A 24,859-nucleotide genomic window follows, 5' to 3' on the forward strand; every position below is an offset into this window, starting at 1 on the left:
GGATGCTTACTCAATACTCAATTTTAGAGACCGAACTTCTGCCCATTATTTTCTTTTTTTAAAAAAAAGATTTAGAGGATTCACCAGAGACAGAGTAGGGAACAGAACAGGCAGACTGACAAACCCACTGCTAAGGGGCAGCAGTGGGAGAGACAGGAGAGGTCTGCCTCACCATGTGGGTTGCTCCCTGGCCGGCCGGGGATTGAATTCATGCTGCAGAAGCTGCGGATTGCTTCATAGTGCAGTGCTTAACCCCTTGTGCCACCAGGGAGGCCCTGCCCATTGTTCTTGAACTCAGCTTCCCACATATCCTCAGGTCCTCCAAGAATGATGCCCTGCTTTGATTTTGTCTGTGCACCAAATTCCTGTCATATCCATGCAGTGGTTACCTCTTCTGACTTGCCCCACAACATATGTGCCCCCGAGCCCCTTCACCTCAATCTCAACTCTTGCAGATGCCCATGACATCATCCTTAGGGAGTGGAATCCCCAGGACAGGTTGTGTGATTTCTACCAACCAGAGCTCTCTGAGGACCTGTTGCTTGTCTGTGTCCCCAGGGTAAAGATGGATGACAGGTGCTACCCAGTGATCTTCCCAGATGCACGGAATTTCCGCCCCTTCACTGCTGACTCCCTGGATGCAATTAAGAAGCGTATTGCCATCCAGAAGGAGAAAAAGAAATCCAAAGGCCAGACGGCAGCAGAACCCCTGCCTAGACCTCAGCTTGATCTGAAGGCTTCCAGGAAGTTGCCTAAGCTTTATGGGGACATTCCCCATGAACTGATATCAAAACCCCTGGAAGACTTGGACCCATTCTACAGAACTCATCAGGTACAACTGTGGGGATAACTGGGGTATTCTCACTATGCAGTTACAACCAGGGTTACAAGGATCTCTTAAACACTGATCTTGGGAGTTGCAGGTAGTAGGCATACATCTCTTTTGCTGTCACCTCCTGTCATTACCTTCAGTCTTCGTTTATCTCTGTGACACATGTCTTGGAGAAGAATATGAGGACTAGGATGGCAGAAAGTTTAAAATGAGGACATAGAAAACTTAAAATGTTATCAAAAAAGAGAACTAGACTAGAAGTCAGAAAAATTAAGTGTGGCCCCTTTCAAGTGATTGATTTTATGACTTTAGGCAAGTCACTTCACAAATTTTCACTTCTCTTAATCTGTAAAATAGGAATAATGCCTTCTTTCTCTATCCTATATCAGAGAAATGCTGTGGAAATGCTTTGTAAACTATAAAGCATTATACCAATGTAAGGATTAATATCACTGTCCAGGGATATCCTTTTCAGCATCAACCCTTAACCTTGAAAAATACTAGATTTAAGTTTCTAGGCTGTTAATAAAATTCATGAAAGTCAAAATTCTAGACCAACACTTGACCCAGAATAGGAACTTATAATAAAGGAAGTCCAGGAAAATGGTTGTCAAGTGGGCACACACAGATTGTATGTTAATCCCATGCCAATAGGTGATAGAGTTGGTGTTTCATCTGCTTGGGTATGGTTCTTGTGGGGGAGTTTTAGTAAAATTCCTTAAAGAGATTCTGAGTGAGGAAATATGCACTGCAGTCTCCGTCTGATAGCTATTTGAAAGCTTGGGGCTATGAGCACATTCCTTTACAGACCACTCCCCTGTCAGGGAAGGCTCAGAAGACCTTGCCATCATCATCTCATTGTGTGATGCAGCAGTGAATGGAAAACCCACCTCCCCAGACTGAGGTCAGGGAGGAAGGAGGCTATAGAGTTTGGAGGAAGTCCTAGGAAAACCTGGGATGCTGAGAGCATCCCTTGCTCATGAGAAATCGATCTCTCCAAGAAACTGCCTGATTTGTTTGCCCTTAAATTGGGACAGATTTAGAGTTGCCAGGCAAAATGGAAACTGTGTGTATAGAGGAAAGTGATATGTAAATGAAAAGGACCAGAAAGGGGAAGAAAGATAAAAGAGCAAGGATACTCAAGATTTCTTTTTCTTAAGTCCCAGAATTCTGGGGGCTTCTTGGAAGCAGAGTTATTGGAGGTGAGTTAACTGCTAGACTCCCAAGGCAAGCAGACCTTGGTGTGCTGTGGGCAGTCTTGGGAGGACAGCATATTCTAGCCTGGGTGCATGTTCTAGGGCCAGAAGACATGTTACTTATCAAGAACTCTGTACTTCTATGACCTTACGTGGCTGGTGCTCTCAACAGTCTTTTGAGGCACGTGTGGCCGCTGTTCCACCTTACAGGAAAGGAAACCAAAGGCTAGATGGGGAGGTCCCTTATACCAGGTCAAACAGCCATAAAGGGTGGAGCTGGGGCTCAAACACAGGGCTCTTTCTGTAGTTGTAAGTCACTTCCTCTCTTTAGAAGATTCTATTTTGAAGAGTCACAGGGAAAGGGGTGGCAATGTGTCAGCAAGCAGACAGGAGGAGCTGGTATCTATCATTTTAATCATTAAAACCCTTGTGAATATAGTTAAATACACCATTAGTTGAAATATTTAAAACAGTCAGAGGAGGTATTAATAAAATATCAAAATCAAAGTGCACAGAAGCAGAGACAATCATACCACCTATTAATCTGGGGTGACCCACATCAAGGAGAGGTTTATTCTTTACCTTAATTATCTTTCTATTCAAAGGAAGGGCACAGGATTCCCAAGGTTAGACTTGGGTTCCTAAATTTTAGAGACTCTGTGGCCATTTTATTTTCTTATGGCAGCAATAGAAAACATCCTAGTCTCTCCACACTTCTTCCTGCAGCCATATGACCAACAGATAAGCTCTAGCTACTCAGTGAAAAAGGTTGATGGTTGACAATGATTAAGGTTCTGGTACCTCAGCTAAAGCAGCACCCACCTTGCTCTCTCTGAGCCAGGGTGTCAAAGCCTGACTTTCCTCTCTGAGAACATGCTGGATTATATGTCAAGGAATAATTTTTACAAATTTGAAAAGAGCAGTGTTTTGGGAGACTACAGTGATCCTTGTTCTATAAAGGCTTTTCTAACTAACAGCCTTGAGGTGTTGTAAGAGGACAGCCAGATTACACTTAAATGGAATGAGGGGAGTCTGGTGGTTGATGTTGGAAGCCTGTGAGTGGTAGGTTGTTGTCCAGGGGCTGCTGCTTCCCCAGAGCCCAGGAAGACCTGCTAGGAAGAGGTGGGCACAGGCTCAGTTTTCTACAGTGGGACCCAGCTGGCACTTTGGGTCAGATAATGCACCATTTGGCATTATCCATTCGGTCTGTCCTATGTTTGGCATCCCTGGGTAGGTTTGGCACACCCACTAAAGGTCAGCGAGCCTTAAGTCATGGTGACAGACGACCAAAACACCCCCACTCATTTCTAAACTTCTCTCATGTCTCCCTTGCTGGTTGAGACCCACAGGCATATTTGCTCCTATTCCATGGGGGGAATGGGAGAGCTAGTCTGGGAACTTTGATTTTTTTTTTTTATTGAAGAGCAAGGCTAGAAATGATTGCCAGACTATTTCATGTACAACTGCTCAGACCTAGGCATAATAATATGGACTCTGTATGTCCTTGATTGTTCTCAGTTCATTAACAAGTTTTCATTGGCACTAAAAATAATTGAAAATGTGAATGTTAAATTTTACTTCTGTCTCTTTCAAGTTCTCTTATAATTCTTTTCTCCATAGAGACATACCATGAAGTCCAATACAAACTGTTTTGTTTACCCAGTTATTATTCATTGATTTTCATTGCAGGCTCTTGGGCTCCATCTCTGGGGTAGTCATGTACCTCATAGCCATATTTTGGCTAACACTGGACCATTGTGTGAGGGTGGTCCCCAAAATAACATCGTAATACACATGCCAATTAATGCAGGCCCAGTAAGAAGTCATGAATAACCCAGCTCTTCTTCCAGGATGCCCTCCTGAATGGCCACACCAGTATATTTTGATAGAATACTCTGTGACATTTATGACAATGATGAAATGACACACAATGACACATTTCTCAAAACATGTCTCCATTGTTACGTGACACATAACTATAACCAGTCAGGTGCACATTCCACAGTCCAACAGTTATTTTGGCACTCTGTGTGTGACTCAGGGCACTTGAGGGGATCTTTTGGCCTCTAGAATCACAGGACAGGCTGACCAGAAAGTACCTGAGGCTTCAGAAAACTCTAGTTTTCATACTAAGTCAAGCCACTCCTCAAACATGACTCCATTGAAGTTTCTCTAAATGAACTCATGGTAAATATTGCTTTGTCACTACATATAATCCCTATTTTTTTGTTTGTTTTTTTGCAGACATTTATGGTGTTGAACAAAAAGAGAACAATCTACCGCTTCAGCGCCAAGCGTGCCTTGTTCATTTTTGGCCCTTTCAATTCTGTTAGAAGTTTAGCCATTAAAATTTCAGTGCATTCATATCCTTTTATTGCATCTTTCACTAAGTCTAGGTCATGTGAAAAGTGCATGAGCCCCTGGGATAATCACGTGTTTGTTCAGTGGAAACAACTCAGTTTTTCAATAAATGCTGGCCTCTTGCTTACTGTTATGGGTAGATTCTGTGCTGGCGGTGGGTGAGAATGAGGCATGGCCCCTGCTCTGAGAATCTGGCCTCAGAAGAAGACAGGTCAAAAGGTAGTCAATTTCTTTAGTGAGATGGGCCATTGAGCGTGGCCATGTGGGGAGGTGCTGCTGTGCTTCGAGGCATCAGGCATGCCATCTTAGAGAAAGGAAATTTTTTTTTAATATTTTATTTTGTATAATTCTTATATCTTTTTTCATCTTTGAACAATGTATGCATTTTTATTTTGGTTATATTCCCCATACAATTGCATCCCCCCACCCCCTTATTTTAACTCTAGTCCTTCCTTTCCTGGCCCCTCCTTCCCCCCGCCCCACCCAGTGTGTCTCTGGTTTATAGTTGCTTGTTGATTTTGATTTTTACTTTGTATTGGAGAAAGGAACTTTAAGTAGCAACCCAAACAAAGGTTATAAATTGGCAGCCTGCGAAACCATATTTAGCTGATAATGTGTTCAGTTGTACCTATAGTGTGTTTATGACTTTTTGGAAACATTTTCTGTTAAAGCATAAATTCCAGCTTCTCTCGAAAAATTGAACCTCTGGCAAGGCTAGGTCTCCATTCTTACCTGGCAGAATTGCGATGAGAAATCATTGCCTCTTTTAGAGGGGACTTTCAAGCTTTGTTTCACCCCAAGTCTACCCTTCCCTGTGACTCAGCCTCAGACCATTTTACCCATTTATATGACTTGCCAGTCTTGTATCTTTGAGTTTGTAATCTGTCTTAAGAATAAAGACAGGTAGAAATTAATGAGCATTTCTGATGTGTGCCAGGGGAGACACTGAGCAGTTTTAGACTGGGGAAGAGATCAAACAAACAAACAAACACGTGAATTAGTAGAGATACTGAAGTACTGAGAAGAATGGGAAGGAATAACTATTTAGGTTGGGCTCCCTAGAAGCAGAGCCTGAGATGGAAATTCTTATTTAATGGGGAACTACTCTGGAGAAGGGAAAAGGGAACCGACATGGAGCAAAAGGAAGAGGCAAGAAAGGATGGGATCTCAGTCAAACCTATGTCAGCCTGAGCCCAAAGGTACCTCCAGAACTTTCATATTATTGCAGAGCTGCCCATCCTGGACGTGTCTCAGTGAGTCAGACAGGTGGAAGAAGGTGTGTTATGCTCCAGGTGAAGAGGCTGTCATTTGGCCTAGGGCAGTTTTTCAGGGGACAGAAAATTGTTCTAGGTCAATCGCTCAGTGAGCGGTCAAATGCACTCACAGAAAAGAAAACCTCCACTACCATAAGGAGTGGCACATGCCATCCTGCAGGGCACCTGCCTTAACAGACACCATCACATTGTTCAGCTTGTTCATCATCTGCACCGTCGTCATCAACTGCGTGTTCATGGCCTCAGCTCTTGGAAAGGACGGTAGTAACGAAACAGCCAACACCGCTGAGTATGTGTCTGTTCTCAACTCATCTGTCCTAAGTTTTTAAACAAACACACCTAAAAGAATTCTGAGCTACATCAGAGTTTAGATAAAGAGGGAAAGAAAATGTCACCCATAATCCCAATTCCCCAACACAAATGCTGGCAGTCTGTTTTATTTTTGCATGTGTATATTTTTTTCTTGTTTTTAAAGACCTTTTAAGATTACATTTGTAATAAGCAGCACAGTACATATTTTAAGTCTTGTCTTTTCAAGTAGTTTTCTTTGTGTTTGCACAAGCTTATAGGTGTCTCCACTGATGGCTATATAATTTTTCAGGTGACTATACCATAATTTTCTTGAGTCTGTTTCTCAGAAATTCTAAATACCAGAACTTGCTTGAGGAGCTTGCAATTCTGAGCTCCAATTTGCAGATCAAAATGCTAAATATAACATTGAAATGGAATGAAACCTCTTCATAGTAGGATAAGACGAATGGACTCCCTGATTTTCACATAACTTATGTCATTACTCTGAATTATTTGCTTTGTAGGTATGTCTTCACTGGGATTTATATTTTTGAAGCTTTGATAAAGATATTGGCAAGAGGTCTTGTTCTGGATGAGTTTTCTTTCCTTCGAGATCCATGGAATTGGCTGGACTCCATTGTCATTGCAACAGCGTAAGAATGTTAAAACTTTCTAATGAAGAGATTAGATTCGTAGTGGGAAAGAAGCCCCTTGGTTTTCATCAGGGCTCTGTGTGGATCCATGCGCATGACTGAGTGTATGAATAATTCTGAGAGCTCTGGTTGGTCCTGAGCTGCCCCATGTGGCCAATTAGCCAGAGACCTCTATACACAAATCGGTTTCTAGATTAGCTTTCATGCTTTCAATTATTCAGCCTTTGGCTCACCAAACTCTGGCCTGTTCTGAACTGGACTTTGTGCAGGATATAGAGATTTTAACAATGAAAACAATTTATACATGGTTCTTACCCTCTTGAAACTCATAGTTCAGAGGGGAAGAAAGACAGTTTGTGATCTTTACAACCTGAAATGGTAAGTGCTAGGGTAGAAGCTGTGCATGTATCAGACTGCCAGAGCATGTAAGAAGAACCGAGGAGTCTAGAAATCTTTGTCCACTGTAAGGTCACAAAAAATTTCACTCATTTTTAAAAGAAGTTTTATAATTTTTGGTTCTTATGTTTAAGTCTACGGTCCATTTTGAGTTAGTTATTGTGAATGGCATGATATGAGAGTTAAAGTTCTTCCTGAAGGAAAGGACATCAATTTGGCATCTGAATGATGAGATGGAGTCAGCAAAATAAAAAACAAGAAGTGCACTGGAGCATGGGACTTGGTAATCAGTCAGAAAATATTTATATTGATTTCAATTATTTATGACTAGAATTACAATTGTAGTGACTATTTCAAGTGCTGCACCTCCCCCTGCAGTGACCTTTAGGGCTAACTGTCCCTAGGTCCGGCTGGGCAACCAGCGCGCAGGGGGAGAACAGCAAAACCCTACCTGCTGCACCTCCCACCGCAGTGATCTTTAGGAATGGCTTTCGCCACGGTCCCTAGATCGAATGGCTTTCGCCACGGTCCCTAGATCCGGCTGGGCACCAGCGCGCGGTGGGAGAACAGCCTGAAGCAGAGGAAGTGCAGCAGAAGCTCCCTGAAAAGGCAGAAGCTTATCAATAGATAACGACCACCAAGAACCACTACAAGAATGCTAAAAATCCTATCCCGTCTTCCTAGAACTACAAACTTTAATCCCTTATCTGTCTTTCTAAACTTCCTCCTTTCTTCTATAATGGTCATTGCTTGTTATGTAGATCACCTCCCTGATAGTGATAGACTGAGCCATCGAGCAAGCTAATTTCTTTGATATTCATTCCTGTGCTTTTAGAAAACATATATATACTAGTCACAAACTTAAGGAAAATTACACTCAGATTTTCACTCTTGAAGTGTGTCTGTGTGTCATTTCTTTCGCCGACGCCCTGACCACCCTGCACGCTTCTCTCAACCCTGAGGTGGCCTCATCGTCTACTGCTGTGCTGGTCCGCGGCATCAAGGAATCCTCATCTGTGTCAAAATATAAAGATTAGCAGAGAACAGCCTCTTGCACAATTTATGGTCCATAGCAATAGAAAGTGATATTGCCAGATTATCAGATGGAAGGTGGGATTGGGAAGGTGAGGCTGCAGATTTTACCTTGGTGGGCGTAGACCCCAGACGGTGTTTACTTGTGGTCTCTGAGGAGCTGTTCCATGCAGTCATTGGAGCGCAAACCCAGGAGTTCCCTGTTTTTTGTCTTTTAGGTTTGCATCATATGTGCCAAATCTCACATTCAGCCTGTCATCCCTGCGTACCTTCCGGGTGTTTAGAGCTTTGAAAGCAATTTCTGTAATTTCAGGTAAGTCATTAATATTAACTTTAGCTCAGCAGGAGAGAATGTTCTTTAAATTTTTCTAAAATGTCATCATATAAACCGAAAGTGAACAGATTCTGTTCTACTCATTTAGTTGACCATTAAACAAATCAGTATTGAGCACTTAATATGTCCAGGCACCATGCTACTGCTTCAGATATACAAACATTAGATGCTGTCTCCAGGTAGGTAGTGTCAGCATTGAATTAAATTGTAGAACATCCAGCTGGTATCATAGAATTGGTTGTTGTGGGGGGAAAAGCCATCCATTTGGTGAGCAGAAATGTCAGAAATGAAGTCTATTAATGTGGGGATAGTGTCTGAGTAAAGGAGACACATGAGAAAAGCACAGAGAGTTCTAGTACAGTGGTCTAATACTGGTCAACTGAAACATTGTCACTTAGTGTCCACAGACATTGCTTTCATATCTGGTTGTTTATCTCTCCAGCTATAAGGAGAGTAGAGTTCTTGACTCAGTGGTATGCTGGAGCTGGTCTGTCCACCAGCTATGCTGGAGCTGATTGTTCTGTCCACCAACAGATCATGCACATCTTTTTCCAACTCTGCTTCCAGAATCTCATGTTGGTAGCTTGAAACTAGGAGGAGGGAGAGGGATCTATTATGGAATATGTCCAAGAAATATTACAGATGAGCACTTTCCTTGCACTGCCTACTCCCCTTAGAAAACTGATTATAAGCATTCACCAACATGCTACGTGATTTTGGCCTTCTAATATTGTAACTTTGGCAGCCTAACAGTATGCTATGGACACAGTAGGTGCTTAGTGAATATATCTTGAATGAATGAAAGAAAAAACTCTAGATTTTTTCTAGGACATCCTCCTTAATTGGGTTCAGACAAACTCCTCCCTCCAGCTCTCTGCTGGTGTCTCATGGCACCTCATGTACCCTATAGTAGGTAGTAGCCTCAATATGGTAATAAGCTCTAACTCCTCATTTGGGTCGTAAAGCTGCACATGAACCCCAAATGCAGAACCCCTACTGGAGGTTTGGCACTGCTGTCACCAAGTTATGCCTTGTGTCTGTGTGGCGTGTGTCTGCTCTGAGTCTTCTCTTTTGCTCTTCAGAGCAACCCTGTGGCAGCTGTAGGGCAGGGATGAGGCTGAGTCCTAGACTGGTTGGCCACACCGAATGACACACAATTTCTCAGGCACAGGGTTGGAACTAGAACTTAGGCCTCAGAATCCTAAACCAGGCCAGTTTCCAATTCCAGGCTTCTTTTTAAATTTTTTTTAGTCTTTTTAAAAAAATTTATTTAAATTTTATTTTTATATTCCCCATACAATTACACCCCCCTTATTTTGACCCCAAGCCCTCCTTTCCCCACCCCCACCCCCCATAGAGTGTCTCTGGTTCATAGTTGTTTGTTGATTTTGATATTTTCTTTCTTATAGTTATTCTTTTTCCTGGTCCCTTATTTAAGTTTTCTAGATTCCTGCTATGAGTGAGACCATCCAGTATTTTTCTTTTTTCTTTCTGGCTTATTTCGCTGAGCATGATCCCTTCCAGCGCCATCCATGTTGCTGCAAATTGCATGTGTTTATCTTTTTTGAATGCTGAGTAATATTCCATGGTGTATATGTACCACATCTTGATCCAGTCATCTATTTTTGGGCATTTGGGTTTCTAAACATAGAGCTTCCATATGATCCAGCAATTCCATTTCTAGGTATTTACCCAAAGGACATAGAAACATCAATTCCAAAGAGCACCTGCACCCCTATGTTTATAGCAGCACTATTTACAATAGCTAAGCTTTGGAAACAATCCAATTCCAGGCTTCTGAGGTCTCGGCTCTCCCTGCCTGCCCCTTGCTCATGTTTGGGGTGTGTGTGTATGTGTGTGTGTGGTATCTCCTCACCCCTGTCCTCCTCAGGCCTGAAGGTCATTGTTGGTGCCTTGTTGCGCTCTGTGAAGAAGCTTGTCAATGTGATGATCCTGACTCTCTTTTGCCTGAGCATCTTTGCTCTGGTAGGGCAGCAGCTCTTCATGGGAACTTTGAATCATAGATGTGTCAGAGAGGACTGCCACAATGTTACTGACGACAATAAAGGTAAATAATCCACCTTTCATTCCTGCTTTATGGGTGGTTAACTTTTATTTATCCCCTCCTACTAGCTACATATCTGCATTACTGAGTCTCTTAGGAACAAGGGATATCTTCAGCCATCCTGGGTACTCATGCAGGCAGATGCCTTTCTTAGAGAATCGCCTCATTCTTTGGGTTTCCATGGAGAAAGAAAAAGCCCAAAGTTATATCTGCAAGGATGTTGTCAGCTCTCATCCTTTCACACTTAGATCTCTGCCCACTTCTTTGTTATGTTTTTGCAAAAGTCTTCAGAATGCCTCGATCTGGCCAAAAGGAATGAGCAAATTTCCAAACCTCCTCCCTGAACATTTTCTCTCATGATATCACTTCTTGCTATGCCCCACCCTCTCCACACTGATGTCAGTCCTGTAACAATTTCACCTGTGCCTTGGCTTGTGGACATCTCATGGATGGTGTCTGTGTCCAGGTCACCCCAGGGGGTGGATTCTGGTTCAGTTCTATGCACTGAGAAGCAGAATGGTGGTGTGGTCACCACTTCCTCCTGCCTTGTTGCCTGGCTTCCTTCCTCTTATCCTGTCTCTTGCTTCTACCCAAGGCCTTAGGCGCCAGTTCCTCTCTGGACATATACTTTGATCATTTTAGAGGATTTCAGACCATCCTCTGCAAGTATAATCTGGTATATTTGGCATTTTCTTTCCTTTCAGTGTTTTAAAAAAAAATCTAATTCTTTCCTTCTCAGAGAACTGCCTTGAAAAAAAAAATGCTTCAAGTGATTTCATAATGTGTTACACCGGGAATACTAACCGGTAAGAAATTTATGCTCTCCATTTTTTTCCCCAACCATAGAACTTCTAGACCTTTTGAAATGATGTGGCAAACAGTATTCATCTAATGATTTGTAAAAGTAATGATAGTGGTTTTCAAACAGTACTGATTATTTTATATGTCTAGGTAAGTTTAGTGTGTTAAATTTAAAATTGTTTCCAATTGTTTGGAGTAACTTTCACCCCCAAGTTATTTATTTATTTTTTTAATTTCTTTTTTTTTAAGATTTATTTATTTATTTATACAAGCACTGGGCACAGTCAGAAGTACGGGAGGGTGAGAGGATTCACTAGAGCCAGAGCGTGGAGCAGAGCAGGCAGAAGGACCGAAGCACACTGCTGAGGGGAGTAGCGGGCGGCAGGAGAGGTCTGCGCGCTGTGGGGGACCCTCCTCCGGTGGCCGGGGAGCAGCCGGGGATCGAACCAGCGCTGCAGAGGCTGCGGGCAGCTTCGCAACCCAGCGCTCAACTCCTGCGCCACCGGGGAGGCCCTCACCCCCAAGTTATGTTGAATTTATAGATTATAAAAAACCTGTGGAAAAATGTAGTGATGTTCTAACTTCATGGAGTGGCTATTCAAGACTTTCAAAAGTAAGAAAAAAAAAAAAAAGCATTGTGACTACGAACCCCAGGAAGTCCTTTTTTCCTGTTCAGTGGCACTGTCCTGATGTGAGAGCATGCTGCTCTGTTTGCTGGTCTGTTCAGTACCATTACTTCTAATCATACACATGGTTTTATGTGTATTGATATGCAATCACCCAAGAGCTGTTAGCCCTCTGGCCCTTTTGAGATTCCATCCTTCTTCTAGAATATCAGTATTTTCTCCTATGGGAAGAGATTCAGCTAAGTGAAGACTTATTGAGTGTATTTCAAATTATGATAGTGTGCTAAGTTTGAGGAAAGAGACTGCTTTCATCCTCAATAACAAGTAGGTATCAAGGGCCTATGGAGCCCATGATCTGTGTTAGGCCCAAGGGGAGCTCTATCCTCTTGAAATTGAAATCTGATAGTGAAAAGAGATGTAGATTAAATGGGATGAGTGTTAGAAGAGAGTTGTACAGATATTGTGAGAGAAAATGGGATATAACCCTATCTATAAAATTAGGCAGTTTCTTTAATGGTGATGGTCACAGGTTCAGATTAGGTCAAACTCACAAGACATAATAGGTTTTAACAGAATATAAGTTCTACTGAGTTCTCCAGAATGATCTGCAATAGGACACATTTCAGCTATGGTGTTTTCATTTAATGAAGGGCCCATAAGTGCTTCTTTGACTCCTCATCCACACAAGATAGGTTTGGTTGTTGTGGGCAAAATCCAAGGTGGGGTGAGCACACAGACACAGCAACCTTGGTTTCCAGCTGGTCTTTATAATGTCCTTGTTTTTTCTAAGCTTATATGCTGGTCATAGCTTTCTCAGTCTGCATATATTCTCAGAGTTCAAGAGTTGTTTAGTAAACTACCTCCTAGTATGTGATCTTCTGCCCTGACCATAACACAGCAGTTTCTAAGGAGATGGTACATATCAGTGTAAGCATTATATTTTAAGATATCTTAAAGCTATAAGAGAAGTTTTTGAATTGGGAGTGTATATAAAAAAATGATGGAATGGTTTTCATTACAAGCCTTTTGATGCCACATGATTTTAATTTTTATTATTTTTATTTATTTTTTTAAGATTTATTTTTTATTTATACAAGAGCTGGGGTACAGGCCAGATGCATGGGAGGGTGAGAGGATTCACCAGAGACAGAGCGGGGAACAGAACAGGCAGACTGACGAAATACACTGGTGAGGGGAGTAGTGGGTGAGACAGGAGAGGTATGCCGCGCCATGTGGGATTCTCACTGGTTGGCCGGGATCGAACCCACACTGCAGGGGCTGTGAACAGCTTCACAGTATGGTGCTCAACCGCCTGTGCCACCAGAGAGGCCCTGCCATGTGATTTTTAAACCACAAGCATGCATTACTTTGATAAAAACACCATCTTAAGTACAAATTAAGAAAGTATATAGATACTTAATGATATGTGCCTTGGGGATGTGGCAAAGACCTCTGTGCCATTGTTTGTAAAGTAAAACCCAAATATGTGTAAGAATAAAAGACTAATTGTTAACAACTGAAACCTAAGTATTCATCATTAGCAGAACACTTAGTTAAATCATAGGACCATAAGACATGAAAAAAAGGGACATTCATTTTTTTCAGTGACAAACTGTTAATATGAACTTATCAATAAATGCATTTGGAAATAGCCAATGAGTACCCACACTAAAGTAGAAGCTGGCAGGATGGGAGATAGGGCCATGCCACAAATATTTTATGCAGTTCATAGCCATGGAGGAAGAACCAGTGCTGTGGGCTGCAGGTGGGGCAGAGAAACTGGAACTACAGGAAATGTAATTGTTTCTTTGTTCCCTTGTCTCCAAGGTCTAGTGCCTGTTCTTTGGGATATGTATGCAAAAGGACGAATTATAATCCTGACAATGGTTTTACGAATTTTGACAACTTTGGCTGGTCTTTTCTTGCCATGTTCCGGCTTATGACTCAAGATTCCTGGGAGAAACTTTATCAGCAGGTTATCTATTTGTCTCCCTCGTCCTCTCCCTATCACTTAATTATCTCTTTACCATTTATTTGTAACCTATCACTTATTGTTTTCTTTTGTCATCTATTTCTCATCATTAACAATTGTACTATTAAATTCTATTTTAGAAATTCTGTTAGAAACAGCAAAAAATTATAAACATGACATTTGGAAGAAGAGTTAAAAAAAACCTCCTCTTCCTAGAAATACTCTCTCTCCAGATTCCCTGTTGTTTGAAGATGGTCTGTAGCTCATCAGCTTTCATGCAGTATAGCTGTCTCTCTTGCCTTGTTTATTTTTTTTTTAAGACTTATTTATTTATTTTATACTGAACCAGGGTACAGGCCAAATGCGCGGAAGGGTGAGAGAATTCACCAGAGCCAGAGAGGGGAACAGAACAGGCAGACTGACAAAATACACTGCTGAGGGGAGCAGCGGGCAAGACAGGCGAAGTCTGCCATGCCATGTGGGACCTTCCCCTGCTGGCTGGGATCGAACTGGCATTGCAGGCTGCAGACACCTTCACAGCGCAGCGCTCAACCACCTGCACCACCAGGGGAGGCCCTGCCTTGTTTATTTTAAAGTGCAAATACCCAAAAGAAAATCATAGCAAAGTCACTGAGATTTCCATGGGAATAGGATGGCAATTTTCACTGAGAGACAGGGCGTCAGGATGACCTGGGTGAGCTAAGAGGCTGATGCTGAGGGTAGCTGAAGACTAATTGCTGGTGTAGTATTTCTGCTTGAGCTCTTGGCCACCTTCTCTGGAAGAAGACTTCAGGTACAAGTGTGTGCTCTATCCTTTGCAGGTCTTGCATACATCTGGGTGCTACTCTGTCTTCTTCTTTGTGGTGGTCATCTTCCTGGGCTCTTTCTACCTGATTAACTTAACCCTGGCTGTTGTTACCATGGCTTATGAAGAACAGAACAGGAATGTAGCTGCTGAGACAGAGGCCAAGGAGAAGATGTTCCAGGAAGCCCAGAAGCTGTTAAAGGAGGAGAAGGAGGTAGGACTGTGTGAGATTGGGCAGTGTGTCTGTTTCATTGTTTGGTTGCCCATCAAATTGGAATCTGATCAGCCTCATAGACAAATCCTGCCATTCTCATTAGGCTTTCATTAATTTACTAAGTGGTATTGTGTCTCTTCATCTTAAACTGCACCACAAAGTCATCCTGACTCGACACCTTCAAATTAATATGATCATTGTTCTCAGTCTTGACTCTTTTCTTGGGCTTTTCATCAGCCATGGTGAGTGCTGAGTCTCCTCCTTAGCTGCTACATCACAAAAGAAGTACCAGGTGTGCACCAAACAAGCACGCAAGCAGCACCAGAGAAGCAGCAAAAGGTTCACTAGTGCTTTTCTGAGAATTTAAGCCCCTTGTGGACTGGCTCTGCCACATTTCTTACTAAGATCTTCAGGCACAGGGTTCTGGAGAACAAGGTTAACGTTGGTGTTAACGCTCTTTGATCTTCTGAAGCTTAAGCCTTCTAGGACAGATCCCAATTTGCTGCTAGAGAAAAACAATCATGCCATGTAAATCCAAGCTATGTGCCAGACTTCCTGCTGGGAATCTGGAAATGTTTATGTTCAGCTCCTTTCTTCCCTTGAATGAATTTGAGAAGGTGATAACAGTGGCTCCAGAGACAATAGTCATAGTCATCTCTCCTTTCTTGAAATTCCTGTCATATTTACAAATCATTCTCCTTGTTTCCTTGGTATCTTCACATTATTCTGGTTCAATTCTAAGATTTTTAGGGCAGGGACCATGTTTTATACTCCTCATCTTTCCTTCTCAGAGATCTGTCAGGGGAAATCCGTTGTAAGTGCTTAATATCTGTATCACCAGGCACAAACATTGAGTGACTAGCACATACTGGACTGCTCAGGGTTGGTGAAGCAGAGATATAAAAGAGTCAGCCCTGCCTTTGAGGGCTCAGTCTCTGTGGACAAAGAGGACATTTTCTGTAAATAAACAATGACAAAGCTAGCATAGACCATTGAGGTATAGAGTGATTTAAATGGTACCATGCACCAGAAACAGGGAGCGAATGTGTATTAGGGTCAAGGTCATTTGCATATTTTATGAAACTGTTGGGGTCTGGGAGGAAAGGAATAATCTGTTCATCAGTTGCCTTTGTTCCCTTTCTAAGGCTTTGGTTGCTATGGGAATTGACAGAAGTTCACTTAATTCCCTTGAAGCATCATCTTTTTCCCCAAAGAAGAAAAAGTTGTTTGGCAAGAAAAGGAAGTCCTTCTTTTTGCGAGAGTCTGGGAAGGACCAGGTTCCAGGATCAGATTCTGATGAAGATTCCCCCAAAAAGGTAAGTCTTGGCAGGGAGATTAATGAAACTGTGCATTTGTCCAGGAGGCAGGTCAAATTGTCGATCTAGTTGAAAGGACTGATTTATTAATTTGCTCATTACTAATTTATCCATTTGTATACACTTTCCTGCTTCCACATGCCTATTCAACTACCCATTTATTTACTAACATTTTTTTAAAGTATTGACAGTGTTTACTGTCTGCATGGCACTGGAGTAAGCCCTGGGGATACATGAAATATATAATGAAAACACACTAATAGGAGCCAGTTGTACTATCACTGACATGATCATCACTGTGGGAGAACAAGGCGGCATTTGGGGTGTCTCCTCCACAGCAAACATGAGAGGTTAGAGTCCGAGATCCTAGGAAGGAGAGGAAAGAAAAGTGATACACTGATGGGAAAGCAGTAGTTTAGGTGCATCACCAAGCCAGTTGCCCCTAAAGACAGTTGGAGTATAATCTTCCTGGTGTGAGGGAGCTAGAGTATTTTAAAATACTCTATAGACTTTGGCCTATGATTGGTTAAGGATTGCTGGAGTCAGGAGATAGTAATTTTCCTGTATTTCTTTCTTTCTTTTTTTTTTTTATTTTTAAACAATATTTGCTTCCCCCCACCCCCTCCGATTGAGTCCCCATAGAATTTCCTTCCCCAAGGCTCCCGTGCACCATCACCACAATTTTCCTATATTTCTAACTTGCTATCCTTTGGGGTAGGGGGTGTTCATGTTGCCCAAGAAAGCCCTCAGATGTGGGGACATACATATGGGGCCAACAGCATCTGCTAGAGACAGCCAACCCATGATTGGTGAGGCCTGGGAGAAGAGAAGTGGATCAGAAGAGTTCTTTCTGGGGTCTCTGCCTGGCCAGAACTTTTGAGAAACTGGTCATTTTGGATACTTGAGTTTTCTGGATAGTTAAAGATTTGTGTTCATTCAACTCCAGAGACCTTAAATTGTAGCTAAGATGAGTCAGTAAAATTCGGGCCTCGCCTTGAAGTTTACCACATAGATTTTGTGATATTTATTTGGTTGATCTTTTTCTTTAGTGACTATTTCAGAATCTTTTTAGGCAATTGTTCAAGGCACCTCATCACCTGGCCCCAGTCCACCTTTCTAAGTTTGTCCCTCATTTCTGCCCATTGCAAACATTGTTTCCAAATTAGACTTTTGCTTTTATGCCCTGAATCATTGTTCATTAGTTCTTGTAAAATTTGTTTGCTCTTTGTTGACAATAAACAAATCACAAAGAAAGAAAAAAAAGTTTGTAGGAAGAATTCTAAAAATGCATATATATAAGAAACATGAATGATCAAGCCATATTTCTCTCATTAAATGTGAAATAAGAAAACTGAACTCTTAACATGACATAAGGCTGAAGTGATTCAACCTATATAAAACAGTGAACATGTTCATTGCGTGTGGCATTGAAACACAAAATCATTTGTGAAGTTTTGAGCAAAGTCTACTCTAGGCTTCTCTGTGTCAGCACCTTTCCTTAAATTTTACCATGTCTTTTCTTACAGCCACCCCTCCTAGAACAAACCAAACGACTCTCTCAGAACTTGTCAGTGGACTACCCTGATGAGCTTGGAGACCCTTTCCAAAGACAGAGGGCATTGAGTGCTGTCAGCATCCTCACCATCACCATGCGTGGTAAGTCCTTCCTCCCAGCCCAAGGGAGAACCTAATTTTAGTGGTTCCCTCCGTTCTCCTACTCTTTAGCCCCCCACCCCCTGAAGCCTTCTGCAATCCATTGTACTGCCTATGAGTGATTTCCTGTGAGCATGCAAGCAGAGTGGCTTAGAAGTAGCAGGGTATTTCTGTGTGCCCACCCTGTGTTGGCATTTGGATAGTGGTTGGAACTGGCTAGAGTTGGGATGGACTTGGAACCAAGAGCACAGACAGCCATGTAGTCACAGGAGGTCTCAGTGACAATGATAGTAGTCAGAGAAGAGAAGACAGACATATCCAGTAGGTGACAGAGGGCATTGAAATTAGGATTACGAAGTTGGCATGGAGAATAGAACTGTGTAAACAGACTGGAAACCTCTGATGGAGCAGATTAGCAGTACGTAATAGGGAAGAGGAAGAAATACACTCAGGCAAAGAAGAACCAAATTGGTTCAGAGTTAACTTCTCAACTGCTCTTTCATTCTCCAGAACAAGAAAAATCACAGGAACCTTGTCTCCCATGTGGGGCAAACCTGGCCTCCAAATACCTCGTGTGGGACTGTAGCCCCCAGTGGCTATCCATTAAGAAGGCTCTGAGAATTGTGATGACTGACCCCTTCACTGAGCTGGTCATCACCATCTGCATCATAATCAACACTCTCTTCTTGGCCATGGAACATAACACGATGGATGACAATTTTATGAAAATGTTGGAAACAGGGAATTGGGTAACTTTAGGCTTTTCAAATATAAAATAATGTCAAACTTTGGATTATAAATCTTCCAAAGTCAAAATATTTTGTGGGTAGCCTTATCTAACTTAGGTTTTTGGTCGCAAGTAGAATAGGGGGAAAGATAACTGAATTTTATTTTTATCCAGTTCAGTTTTGGCTCTCTAACATAAGGTGTCTCTTTAGTTATACAGTGGTAAGCCAGAAGCAAGTAGACACCTTAAAAGATTAACTGAGATAATCAAGAAGGCATTAACCATATCCAGAGATGCATGGTAATAAATAACACAACCTTGGGAGATATTCTGACAGAATTTCACAAAATAATGTGACTGCCATTATTAGGTGTTACTCCCCATGGAAAGGTAAGTCAGGAGCTGGCAGCTTGGATTTTCATCTTCCTGGGAAGAGATGTGTAGAGCTTAAAGGGTGGGTGGGGTTTCTGACTTGAATCTGTTTCAATGTGTTTGTCATTGGATGAATCTAGTTTCAGTTAAACTGGAGAAACTAAGATAGAGGAGCAGACTTTCAAGAACTATTCACTTTAATTCATAGTTCCTGCAGAAGGCATTTTCCCCAAGGGACATTAGTCTACTAAATATCAGAAATAACCATGACCATTGAATGTCCTACCCAAATTAGCTAGTTAGTGAGCTAAAAGTCTTCCTAGAATATCTACCCATTTCTTCTTAAATTTTATCTTGTATTTCCAATTTAAAAATCAATAAAAGATTTTTTAATTTTAAAAATAAGGAAAATACAAATAAAAGAAGAAATTTACTTCTTATAGCTCTGCTGGCAAAGATGATCATTAGTGGATTGCAGAATATTTCTAGAGAGTATACTGGCTTACCTCATTTTATTATACTTTATTACACTGCACAGATACTGAGGTTTTTTGGGTCTTTTTGATACTGAATTTTTTTTACAGTTTGTAAGTTTGTGTCAACCCTGAGTCAAGCAACCTATTGTTTTTCCAACAGCATGAGCTCATTTCATGTCTCTGTCATATTTTATTTATTTGTACAATATTTCAGACTTTTAAATTATTATTTTTATCTGTTATGGTGATCTGTGATCAGTGATTTTTGGTGTTATTATTGTCATTATTTTGGGGGTACAATGAACTATACCCACATAAATGGTAAACTCAGTCAATCATTGTTGTATATGTTCTGAATGCTCTATCAGCTAGCCATTTCCCAAACCTCTTCCTCTCCTTGGGCCTCCCTATTTCCTGAGACACAGCAGTATTGAATTAAGCCAATTAATAACCCTATAATGGCCTCTGAGTGTTCAAATGAAAGGAAGAGGCACATGTCTCTCACTTTCAGTCAAAAGCTCAAAATGATTAAGCTGAGCGAGAAATGCATGTTGAAAGCTGAGATAAGTTGAACACTGGGCTTTTTGTGCCAAACAGTGAGACAAGTTGTGAGTGAAAAGGAAAAGTTCTTGAGGCTGCTATTCCAGTGAACCAAAACTAAAAGTGCGATTCTAGTGAATTCGTGAAAGATAAGAAATGAAAACAGCCTTCTTTCTGATATGGAGAAGGTTTTAGTGTTCTGGGTGGAAGATCAAACCAGTCCCAACATTTCCTTAAGCCAAAGTCTAATTAGGGCAAGACCCTTACTCTCTTCAACTCTCTTAATATCAAACTTTGGCCCTTACTCTCTTCAACTCTCTTCTATGAAGGCTGAGAAAGGTGAGAAAGATGCAGAGGAAAGGTTGGAAGCTAGCAGAGATTGGTTCATGAGGTGTAAGGAAAGAAGTCATCTCTATGACATTAAGGTACAGAGTGATGCACCCAGAGCTGATGCAAAGCTGCAGCAAGTTATCCAGAAGATCAAGGTAAGATCCTTGATGAAGGTGGCTACATTAAACTGGAGATTTTCAGTGTAGATGCAACAGCCTGAGATTGGAGAAGACTCCATCTAGAACTTGTATAGTTAGATAGGAGAAGTCAATGCCTGGCCTCTGAGCTTCAAAGAACAGGCTATCTCTCTTGTGAGGGCCTAGTGCACTTGAAGTCCAAGCCAATGTTCATCTACCACTCCAAAAATCCTAGGGCTTTTGAGAATAATGCTACACATACTCTTTGTTGTGCACCAACAAGGCCTGGGTGACAGAGCTCATCTGTTTACAACATGGCCTACTGAATATTTTAAGTTGCTGTTGAGTCCTGTTGAAGACTTCAGGAAACAGGTTCCTCTCAAAATATTACTGCTTATTAAAAAGACACTTGGTTACCCAAGTGCTCTGCTGGAGATGCTCAAAGAGATGACTGTTTTATGCCTGCTAACACAACTTCCATTCTGCAGCACATGGATCAAGGAGTTATTTTGACTCCTTGAGTTGTTATTTAAGAAATATATTTTGTTGTTATTTAAGAAATATATTTTGTAAGGCTATAGCTGCTATAGGAGTGATTCCTCTGCTGAATCTGGGCAAAGTCAATTGAAAACCTCTGGAAAGGATTTACTCTTCTAGATGCCTTTATGAAAATTTATGGTTCATGGGCGGAATCAAAATATCAACAATAACAGAAGTGGGGAAGAAGTTGATTCCAACTCACATGGGGTGACTTTGTGGGGTTCAAGACTTCAGTGGAGGAAGTGACTGGACATAGCAAGAGAATTAGAATCAGAAGTGGAGCCTGAAGATCTGACTGAATTGCTACAATCTTAGGAACTTAAATGGATGAGGAGTTGCTTCTTAAAAACGTGCAAAGAAAATGGTTTCTTGAGATAGAATCTACTCTTGTTGAAGATACTGTGAATATCACTACAATGGTAACAAAAGATTTTATATAAACTTAGAATATTATATAAACTTAGTCAATAAAACAGTTGCAGGGTTTAAGAGAACTGACTCCAAGTTTGAAGGAAGTTCTACTGAGGCTTAAATCCATCAAACAGCATTTTGCGGTTGGTCTAGGTAAGTGACATCCTTCGCACTCTTCCAGATGCAAGAGTCAGAGAGACATTGTTGGTGTCTGAGTACACAGGCAATAGACGCAGCCCTGCTCTGAAAAATTGGTGAGCAACATGCAGAACTGACCACATAACCTGTGCCTCTGTTCTGTGTGTCCCATTCCCTGGACGTGCAATACAAAGGGGACAGCCACCATAGCAAGGCCATGGAAGTGGCAGTGAAAGGCCTTGGGATCTTGAGTTCCAAAGAATACATCCAAACCTACCTCCCATGGTGGGTAGATCAAGAGTAACTAGAGTAAAGTTCTGTGGGATTGGATTCTCCAGCTGTCAGGACTGCTTGATTCAGTGGAGCACACTGGGTTCCCAAGAATCCATAAGTAGCAATTGAGTTGGATTGTCAACCAGTGTTCCCAATGCATCTAGGAATACTCAGGATAGGCACCTAAAGACTGAAGGAGACAGGAAGAGAAGTGGGTCAAGAGGAATGGGGTCCAGTCCAGCACAACTGGAATATGCAGTACTGCATGCTTTAGGCACTGCTTGTGGTCCAGGGCAAGGGTAGAGAGTGATATTTAAAGGAAAAAATAGATATAAGCTTTGATTTTTCTTTGCCACTATTTATTTGCTGGTCCTGCATTTATTTTTGCCTATTCTTTTTTAAACTTTGTTATTTTATTTTAGAGATGTTGAAAACAAATAGTTAAGTCATTGAATTATTTAAGAAAACACATCACCTATTGCTTTTCATAAGGACATTTGATTATGTGTTTTTTCTTTTTCAAAACTTAGAGGAGTCTTATAACTGACATTTTAAAAACTTCAATCCTTTTATATTACATTATTTCCATACTATAATTTTTATAATTTTCCTTCACTTGTGTATATGTGATAGAGAATGTGCTGTTATGAAAAAATGTTCTGCTTTACCTTCTGCAAAGATATAGAAGACAAATGTAGTTTTGAATTTGGCTACTACTTAATCAACATTTTGCAAATTTCTTAAGCCTGTATTTATCTAATTGTCAAAGATAAAGAGTAGAAAAATATTTTTTCCTGTGTAAAGCACTTAATTTAGCACTTTGTGCAACTCTTGCCCTTCCTTTAATTTTTAAATATTTGTTTCTGGAATGATGAGCCCCTCCCTTCTGAAAAAGTGTTTAGGATTATATTCCAAATAACTGATCCTTCTTTCAACCACAACCAATCTAGATTTTATTGAACATTTTTTCCTGTATATTGAGTAGATCAAAGACATTTTTCTCTTCATGCAATGTTTTTCAATTCTCTGTTTGGACCCCCTTTTAAAAGTTTTTTCCAGATTAAGGCGTTGCGACTGCATGGTTAGGTGTAAACTCCTCCTAGGATTCTGACTTACAGAAGATATTTATATTTAGTTTTCAGAGCTGTCAAATACCCTTCCTCTCACCTCTTTAGAATTTATATTGGTTATTTTAAAATTTCACTGGAGTAGTTGCTTGACACTTCCTACCCCTTTGCTACCTACCAAGAAGCCGATGTTGCCTTCTTTTCAACAGAATGGGAAATAATATTTATTTAATGTCCTCAGAGCTAACTGTGGGTTCAGTAATATTGAGATGGGTACTATGGAGGTGGGTGGAGAGAGGAGTAAAGATAGAGTGCTATTCTTGATACAACTGTATCAAGACTTTAGGAAACATCATACCAATCATAATAATACAAGTTATTTCTTTGTAATCTCTGTAATTCCCTTGGATCATTCTTAAAAACATATCTCCAAGGAGAGGTATCATCTTTTCTCATTCTTCTTTATCTCACTGTAGGTTTTCGCTGCCATTTTTTTGGCAGAAATGGGCCTAAAAATCATCGCACTTGATCCCTATCACTACTTTCGCCGAGGCTGGAATATTTTTGACTGCATTGTTGCTCTTCTGAGTTTTGCAGATGTGATTTGCTATTTTGTTGTGCCTGGAGGAAAGTCATACTTCCGTTCTCTAAGAGTGGTAAGGCACTTACTTTCTTATTTTACTAAATAACTTCCAGAATTGAAGAGTCTCGAGGGAATTCAGTGGCTCTGTTGGGTTAAATTTTAACTTGTCTTAACCAGAGAACCAAAAACTGCACCCCTCTTCCCACCCAGGTCTTTAATACCTTTGCAAGTCCCAGGGGTACTTCTCTCAGTTGAACCTCTACTCCACCCCCAAGATGACCTATAATGTTCCGTGGAGAAAATTCTCTTACAGTAAAACTGTGTGTGTGTCTTAAGTAGCTTTTTGCCTCTTCTGTCCTGAGTACAAAACTTATTACTCTCATCACTGTTGCAAAGTGATGATTCAAAACTAGTGGCCTGAAATCAAAACAAAGAGACCCCCACTGATTGGGAAAAAATTCTTGCACTCCATACGACTTATAAGGGACTGATCACAAAGATATACAAAGAACTCACACGAGTCAACAAAAACAAAGTAAACAATCCAGTCAAGAAATGGGCAGAAGAACTTAAAAGACATTTCTCCAAAGAGGAAATATAAATGGCCAACAGGCATATGAAAAAATGTTCAACATCCCTTATCATCGGGGAAATTCAAATCATAACCACATTGAGATACTACCTTACACCAGTAAGATGCACATATCAAAAAAACTAGCAACAACAAATGTTGGTGAGGATGTGGTGAAAAAGGAACTCTCCTACATTGCTGGTGGGAGTGCAAACTGGTCCAAGCACTATGTAAAGCTGTCTGGAGGTTCTTCAGTCTACTAAAAATGGAGCTACCATACAACCTGGCAATTCCACTGCAAGGGATCTATCCAAAGGACACAAAAACATTGATTCAAAAGAACACCTGTACACCTATGTTTACTACAGCACTATTTACAATAGGTAAAACCTGGAAACAACCAAAATGCCCAAAAATTGATGACTGGATCAAGAAGATGTGGCATATATACACAATGGAATATTATTCAGCAATCAAAAAAGATAAACTCATGCCATTCACAGTAATGTGGATGGAACTAGAAGGAATTACGTTCAGTGAAATAACCAGAAGGAAAAAGAAAAATATCAGATGATTTCACTTATAGGAAGAATATAGGGGAACCAAATAAGACATCAGGGGAAAAAATAGTAACAATACGAAACGCAACAAAGCAGGGCCTCCCTGGTGGTGCAGGGGGTTGAGCACAGTGCTGTGTAGCTGTCTGTCGTGTTTGCTGCGTGAGTTTGATACCCTGCCGGCTGGGGAGCAACCCACATGGCGCAGCAGACCTCTCCTGCCTCACCCGCTGCTCCCCTCAGCAGTGTATTTCAGTACATCTGCCTGTCCTGCTCCCTGCTCTCTCTGGTGACTCTTCTCACCCCACCCCACCCC

General features: G+C 41.2%; 1 protein-coding gene across 1 annotated transcript in view; it reads left to right on the forward strand.

The window, feature by feature from the left end:
• Positions 1–565: 565 nt before the first annotated feature.
• Positions 566–24,859, forward strand: part of SCN11A (sodium voltage-gated channel alpha subunit 11) — a gene marked incomplete at both ends in the record, with an annotated part of 67,074 nt that continues 42,780 nt past the window's right edge. The window contains 14 exon segments of the mRNA XM_084247800.1: positions 566–832; positions 4,273–4,383; positions 5,841–5,849; positions 5,852–5,952; positions 6,479–6,607; positions 8,254–8,348; positions 10,261–10,437; positions 12,066–12,072; positions 13,689–13,836; positions 14,655–14,852; positions 15,998–16,168; positions 17,695–17,824; positions 18,332–18,570; positions 23,309–23,488. Of these exon segments, the coding sequence (XP_084103926.1) occupies positions 566–832; positions 4,273–4,383; positions 5,841–5,849; positions 5,852–5,952; positions 6,479–6,607; positions 8,254–8,348; positions 10,261–10,437; positions 12,066–12,072; positions 13,689–13,836; positions 14,655–14,852; positions 15,998–16,168; positions 17,695–17,824; positions 18,332–18,570; positions 23,309–23,488 (1,962 nt within the window).

This window comes from Talpa europaea, assembly GCF_964194135.1.
Source record: "Talpa europaea genome assembly, chromosome: 11".
NCBI classification, from domain to species: domain Eukaryota; kingdom Metazoa; phylum Chordata; class Mammalia; order Eulipotyphla; family Talpidae; genus Talpa; species Talpa europaea.